This window comes from Elephantulus edwardii, unplaced genomic scaffold, assembly GCF_000299155.1.
Source record: "Elephantulus edwardii isolate Elephantulus edwardi_28Jun2011 unplaced genomic scaffold, EleEdw1.0 scaffold00184, whole genome shotgun sequence".
Taxonomy (NCBI): Eukaryota; Metazoa; Chordata; class Mammalia; order Macroscelidea; family Macroscelididae; genus Elephantulus; species Elephantulus edwardii.
The window spans coordinates 6,045,727-6,052,943 of record NW_006399934.1 but is presented as its reverse complement, the minus strand read 5'-3'; the positions used below and the strand labels follow the sequence as shown (position 1 = coordinate 6,052,943).

Sequence of the window (7,217 nt, the reverse complement as noted above, 5' to 3'; positions counted from 1 at the left end):
TGTTTGCATTTTAAACCATTAAGTGGCAGAGTTAAAAAGAACAGAAACTTATACAATATTATTGGACTCCATGAATGTGCACAATTCCAAAATGTGCCAGCACTGAAAAACTGTCTTGCATTGAGATTTTCCAAGAGGTACAATGAGCCTGCTAAGAAAGCATCTGGTCTGTACTAGTAGCTTGCTGTCTTCAGAAGAGGCCTTCATAAGGTCAGTCATGCTGCTCTTGTAAAAAATCCTTAATGTTAAAGATGTTGAGTGAGGCTATGATGGATGATGTCGAATGAATCCATATATGCACATTGAGTTTCATTTCATTGTCAAGAATTTGAGCAAGCTTTTTTTTTTTTTTGCATGGATGGAAGGTGACCAGATTGCAGCTAGACCATGCAGGTACATCATTAAAAGTTATCGCAAATGCTCCTGTGGACATACACTGGTTCTCAATCATGTTGCTCAAGAAGAAAACCATCACACATGCATAGGCCTTATTTTTTTGACCCTACAGCCAGATGCTAGGAGCTTGCATGCCAAGGAAAGCAAAAGGATCGTTGCCAACAATTATTAAGCCTATTAATACTAATTTAAAGACTGACAAGAAAGATGCTGTGTCTATTAGTTAAGGAAGGTAACTTTCTCCTTCATTGTGAATGTCTGGTTATCGCTGGCTAATAACCTGCATATACTCTTCAAACACCAGCCTATAACCTCAGGAAACACAAATCTGGGATTTCAGCAGCTGTTCCCATGATGTACTGCATCTTTAATCTCTTGTTGGGCACACCTACCTCCTGTGGACAACGCCCTCAGGAAAACAGCAGACGCCTCCTCTTAAAAGAGCCAGGCACCCCAGCAGCTCTCACACTGTCACCACAGTCAGTTTTCAGCCTATGGGCGTTGCCAGGTGCTCCGCACGTGATTAATGCCATTTTTATTTGTCATCAGAGCCTCACTGTACCTGCCTTTCCCCTTCACTCTATTTTATCCTTTAATTTATGTTCCCCCTCTCTCCCTTCTTATCTCTACCAACTTTTCAAGATTGTTTCTGTGTTTAAATCTTTCCTTAGTTTTTCTCCCCTACAACCAGTTATGTATATTCCATTCCACATTGTTAATTGCAATACAATGTCTAATTATGCATTTTGTATTGACTTTCCTTTCACCTATTCTGATAAAGTTTCCTTTATCCATCGATTTCCTGTCCCCCACTCCCAACCTGATCCATCCTCACATTTCCTGACACACTAAGATCCACTGCAGCAGTCACTGTGTCAATCCACCTGGCAGAGGGTCTCCTTCACCGATCCTCTGCCTTCCCGAGCATCATGTCCTTCTCCAAGGATTAGCCCTTCCTAACAACATGCCCAAAGTATGTGAGGCGAAGCCTTATCATCTTTGCCTCAGAAGAATGCTATGGCTGCACTTTGTCCAAGACACATTTCTTTGTCCATGGACTCTCTCTTGGCCATCCATGGATGTTCAGTACTTTTCACTGATACCACCACACCTCAAAGGCATTAATTCTTCATTGCCCAGTAAAGATTTCATATAATTAAGTGTTCTGAATCCTTGCCTCTAGATAGAAACTACCAAGAACTTCTGTCTTAAGCAGTCTCTGGCACAAGGCTCAAGGAGACAGTGCTGCAAAGAAAGTTCAGGGCAGAAGAAGAAAGTTCAACAGGGCAAAGTCCTTGATTTTGCTAGCTGGCCTTGATGCCACATCATGAGTAAGGAGACCTAGAGATAGGGGTTCTTAAGTTTTCACTTCTTTCTCTCTCTCACTATTTGTAACTGCTTCTTCATGGGCCCCAGGGCCGTGCTGCTACTGTTATTGTGTGTGGTGACACTGAATTCGACCCAGGAAGATGAGGAACTGGCCACTGCGGAGGGAGGAGCACGACAATGGCCTGGTGTGTGTACGCCTGTGCAGTCTCTCTCTCTCTCTCTCTGTTTCAGGTTTCCCTCTCTCTTTCTCTCTCCCCTCTTCCCCGTCTCCTTTCTCTCCCCCTTCTTTCTTCTCTCTCTCCTCTCTTTCCTCTGTGTATGTGTTTCAGGACTCTCCAAGTCGCACCTGCCTGCCTCACCTTCCAGACCTCCTCGCCACATCCCTGTGCCGAGCCTTCGCCTGCACCCTCCCCTGTGCACCACCTTGTCCGGACCCTGCCCTTTCCCCCAGTGGGCTCAGTCCTTCCCCCCTCCCCAGGTTCCCACTCTCTGAAGTATTTCCATACTTCTGTGTTCCGGCCGGGCAGAGACCCCTGGTACATCGAAATTGGTTATGTGGACGGCACAGAATTCGTGAGGTTCGAGAGCAAGAAGGCGAGGTCCGAGCCGCTGGTGCCGTGGATAAAGCAGATGGGAGCACAGTACTGGGACTGGCAGACAGAGGTCAACCAGAAGATCGCACAGATTTTCCGAGAGAACCTACGGACCCTGCACACCTACTACAACCAGAGTGAGGCTGGTGAGTGACTCTGGCCAAGCCTCAGATCAAAGTAGAGCTGAGACTAGGGTACAGCTACTGGGGAATCGCTCGGGAATTCAGTTTCAATTTAATGGCTTTGATGATCTTGGGTTGCGGGGCAGGGGCAAGGCGGACCTCGGGAGGCCATACCTGACCCGCGGCGTGTTGGGGACAGGGTCTCACACCTACCAGGGCATGTGTGGCTGCGATCTGGGGCCGGACGGGAGCATACGTGGGTACATACAGCAAGCCTACGATGGCGTTGATTTCTTCTTCCTGAATGAGAAAATGAGCTGGACGTACAGGGACGCCACTGCTTGGAACATTCAGAGAAAGTGGAACAAGACCTTTGAGAATGATAACAGGAAAGCCTGCAACATAAAGCGCCTATGCACGTATTGGCTCCCCAGGTACTTGGAAGATGGGAAGGAGACTCTGCGGCACACAGGTATTTAATGTGTGGTTGACATGTGAAAAGAAGTTCTGAATGTGCTTCCGGGAACCACTTCTCCCTTTCAGCATGAGACAGTGTCTGCTCTGTTTATTCCTCAAATGAGGAAAGGAAAAAGGCACACACGCCTTCCATTGGGGTGGTGAGTGAGGAGTTAGCCCAGATGTCCAAATCTTGTATGGAGAAAGACTTGCCCTGAGGAGCCCTTCTTTCTCTTAGAGACAGTTATGGGATCCACTCATTTTCTCTGGGGGTAGTAGAAGAGAAGATTCCTGACTGATCAGTTCCCTTTGATCCTGGATTTGATCTTGGGAATCACCAAGGACTTTCTCTCTCAAACCTCTACTCAACACTCAGTGAGTTTCAAGTTTTCATTACAACTTTTCTGAGTTTTTCCACTTCCACTCAAGTTAAAACTAAAGATACTCTGGTTTTCCACACAGACAACAGGAGCCTTCTACTCTGGGCTGCCTTACTCTACTTCTAGAACTTTTCAAGGAATGATCCCAAATCCCTAGTCTAGGCTGCTATCTATATTTGGACTCCCTTCTCCACTCCAATGGTTCTTTCTCAGAGTGATCACATGATCCCTGCTGTAGTGGTCCATGGGAGAGAATGGAAAGTTTTTGAATTTTTGGACTTATTCTTACAGAACCCCCAAAGACACATGTGACTCACTACCACATTTCTAAACATGAGGTCACAATGAAGTGCTGGGCCCTGGGCTTCTACCCAGCACAGATCTCTCTGATCTGGCAGAGAGATGGGGAGGACCAGACTCAGGATATGGAGTTGGTGGAGACCAGACCTGCAGGGGATGGGACCTTCCAGAAGTGGGCAGCTGTGGTAGTCCCTACTGGAGAGGAGCAGAGATACACATGCCATGTGCAGCATGAGGGGTTGCCTGAGCCCCTCACCCTGAGATTGGGTAAGGAGGGGTATGAGAGCAAAGTCTTTTCCCAGGGAAAGTGGGAGCCTCTTTGGAGACCTGAAAGAACTTAGGACTCTTCACCTACTTCTCTTTCCAGAATTGTCCAACACCTCCTATATGGGTATTATAATTGGCCTGGTTCTTCTTGGAGCTGTGGTTCTTGGAGTTGTAATCTGGAAGAAGAAGAGCTCAGGTAGAGATGGGGATGGGATCAGAATCTTCTTGTTCCACTGAAGGTTTTCAAGTCCCAGGTAGGAGATTTGCCATTTCCTGCCTCATTACAAGAGGGACCATCCACACATATGCTGTGGAAATGAAGAGCAAATTTTTCAACTTAATTGTTCTGATGATGGAGAACTGATTTTCAATAGTTGCAGATCATAGAGAAGGTTTCTGCTGAGGACAGACTTCTAGGATAGTGATTGTTCTAGTCCTTGCATGTCTTCCTCATATTTTCACAGCCTTCAATGCATTTGTAGTCACAATTCTGCAAAATTTCCTGGCCTCCAGGACTGGATGATTTTTCTAGGAACTCATTGATTTCCTTCTTCCCCAGTCTCTCACAGAATACTTTCTTCCCACAGGTGGAAGAGGAGAGTGTTATTTTCAAATGCCAGTAAATACAGAGGGAGGGAGAGAAGCTTACCCTGAGACCATTGGGAGAGTGTAGACCATGGAAACCTCTGAAAACCCATTGCCTTAGTCTTATTTCCTGTGGACTCTGACCAGATCCTATTTCTGTTCTTCTCCAGGTGACAATGTCCGGGACTTTGGTCTATAAATCCTAGTTTATATAGGTAAGAAACTGGGGCACCTGATATGGGGTAGGGATTGAGGCAGAAGGAACATGACTTATAGGATTCTCTGTTTGGATTTGGACATTTGCGATTATGGTGGGTTCTTCAAAGTGTCAACATTTATAGCTTCAGAGATAAACTTGTGCCGAGTTATTTTTTTTTCTTTTGTAGCATGAGACCTTTGCCTTCTATGAGATTGAGTCATGCAAGATTTATTTACATCTCCCTTTATGATTTGAGGACTCCTGACTGCTGATTTATCTTTCTGCAATTGGTGTCTAAGTTTTTGTTAGCATAAATTGATGCCTTTGAGTTGTGGTGCTGGAGAAGAGTATTGAATATTCCATGGACTCATAGGAAAATGAACAGGTTGATCCTGAAGATAGTTAATCCAGGATGCTCTTTAGAGACAAGGATTCTGAAGCTCTGCCTGACAAACTTTGGGCATGTTCATCCTAGATGTAAGGGGCGAAGAATATAAGGGACTGCATCCTTGGGATGTGGCTATGTGCCTTGCATACATAACGTGTCTTCAGAAGGAAGATTGCAAGCAGCTCTCATGAGGCGCTCTGAGAAGGAAGATTATAAGCAGTTCTCATACATCTTTTTTTAAAAATTATTATTAATTTCAGTAAAAATTTACAGAGACTTTGGATTTCCATTCATTATTGTTGCACTTTTCTCCCCTCCCAAACCTCCCCCCTACTACACTACCCTCTTGGAAAACAAAAATTCTTTCATTGTTTTACAAACCCTCCCCCAGGTCCACTCCATCATGTAGCCTTCACTCTAGACCCCTGTCATGACAAAAATATCTAATCACATATCCCTTTTAAACAGTTTTCTCCCTCATCTGTTTCAATGCAGTATACATTATTGAATTAATCTTTCTCAGTCTCTCCTCAACCCCGATGTCAGTCCTGTTTTACAACAGTGGCACCATGCAGTATTTGTCCTTTTGTGAGATACTTCACTCAGAATAATGTCCTCCAGGGTCACCTATTTTGAATAATATTGCATGAGTTCCTTGTTTTTCAATGCACCGTAGTATTCCATTGTGTGAATATACTACAGCTTCTCTACCCATTCATTTGTTGATGGACACTTAGGTTGTTTCCAACTCCTTGCTATTGTGAACAAAGCCACAATAAACATGGGTGTGCACCCATACATCTTTAGACACTGACTTTTGTGAGAGTAGAAACAAATGTTCCTGCTCTTGATAAGGTTGTTGCAAAATGAGAGAAAGCACAGTTTATGAATACAAAAAAATCTTGCTTGAAAGTATGTTTTTTTTTTTTTTTTTATCTAACTGTAACGGGTCTGGGACCTATGGTAATCCTTAGTGTTTCTATTTCTCTGTGAACTATTCCTTTTGTTTCTGAATGGTAATAAAAGCAAAGGTTTTGGGGCTTCTAGAGTGCTATTAGCCTGAACAAGCTTCTAGCCATTTCTAGCCATTTCTGGATCCACATTCTGCTTTGCTAGTCTTCCTTTGACCTCCACCCATGAGAAACAACACTGGAATTAATTAATCTGGGATGTGCCTTGGATACAAGGATTCTAAAGCTCTGCCTGACATACTTTGGGCATGTTGCAAGGAAAGACCAGTCCTTGGAGAGGACCATCATGCTTGGAAGAGCAGAGAGACAGTGCCAGGAAGGAGGATTCTTTATGAGATGGATTGACTCAGTCAGTGACTGGGGTAATGAGGGGTATGTGTGACAGAGGTGATAAGGTTGGCTCAAGATAGAGCAGGGTTCAGAGCTATTGTACATAGAACCACTATGAGTTACAGGCACATAACAACAACAACAACAATGTGAAGATGGGATTAATCTACTCTGATGCAGTAGGACCCTCTACCAACACTGAGCTGTGTTAACTGGTTCAACAGAGGTGGAACTGGTATGTCTTCATCCTTGACATACCTTTATTTTGCTTTGAGACACAATTTTCTCCTTCTCTATAGAAAATAAAAATAATTTGATTAATAAAATGTTGTTATGAAAGTAGGGCTAATGTTGTTGTTGTTGTTAAGTGCTGTCGAGTCGCAGGCGACTCATAGACCCTATGAAGGAGAGTCCTTGACGCTTGGGTGCCTTTCATCCTCTCTCCAAGTTCATAGGGTTTCCGGAAGCAAGCTATTATGGAAGTGGACGCCACTCCTCCTTCCACGCTTGTTCAATCGGGGAGCTCCACCCCACTCTCAGTCCGCATTGAGTAGCCAACCACTAACGCATTTGACACATTCGTGTCACAGTGTTCAGCCTCACAGCAACCACAAGTGACTTCGGGACGGCAACCTGTACACCTTAGAACCTTAGAGAGATGGGGACAAGTGTGGGATCTGGAATTTTTGTAAAAAAGATCACAGGAGATTCATGAAATGTAAATTGTGAGACGAGGCTTTGCTCACATGGTTTTACATCTATAAGAACAGGAGTATGCAATGAGGGTTGTAGAGTGGATTATATTTGGGGCTGGGGGTGGGGTTTGGGGAGGTGCGGGGTGGGAATTGTGTACCAATGAGGGAGTTTTTCTTTTGCGTTTCAAGGAGAGGAGCAAATGGGG

At 44.5% G+C, this 7,217-nt stretch overlaps 1 protein-coding gene and 1 pseudogene across 1 annotated transcript; one reads left to right on the top strand and one right to left on the bottom strand.

The window, feature by feature from the left end:
- Nucleotides 1-211: 211 nt before the first annotated feature.
- LOC102865591 lies at nucleotides 212-1,803 on the bottom strand (annotated as a pseudogene).
- Nucleotides 1,802-4,080, top strand: LOC102865194 (HLA class I histocompatibility antigen, B-50 alpha chain-like). The gene is made up of 5 exons (XM_006896323.1): nucleotides 1,802-1,862; nucleotides 2,201-2,464; nucleotides 2,640-2,912; nucleotides 3,568-3,843; nucleotides 3,944-4,080. Exons 1-5 carry the CDS (start codon nucleotides 1,802-1,804, stop codon nucleotides 4,078-4,080), a joined length of 1,011 nt encoding a protein of 336 aa, XP_006896385.1.
- The last annotated feature ends 3,137 nt before the right edge of the window (nucleotides 4,081-7,217 follow it).

Coding starts and splice junctions, on each gene's coding strand:
- LOC102865194 (XM_006896323.1), top strand. CDS start 1,802: ATGGGCCCCAGGGCCGTGCTGCTACTGTTATTGTGTGTGGTGACACTG. Junction 2,465..2,639: donor CTACAACCAGAGTGAGGCTG/GTGAGTGACTCT, acceptor TGTTGGGGACAG/GGTCTCACACCTACCAGGGC. Junction 3,844..3,943: donor GCCCCTCACCCTGAGATTGG/GTAAGGAGGGGT, acceptor TTCTCTTTCCAG/AATTGTCCAACACCTCCTAT.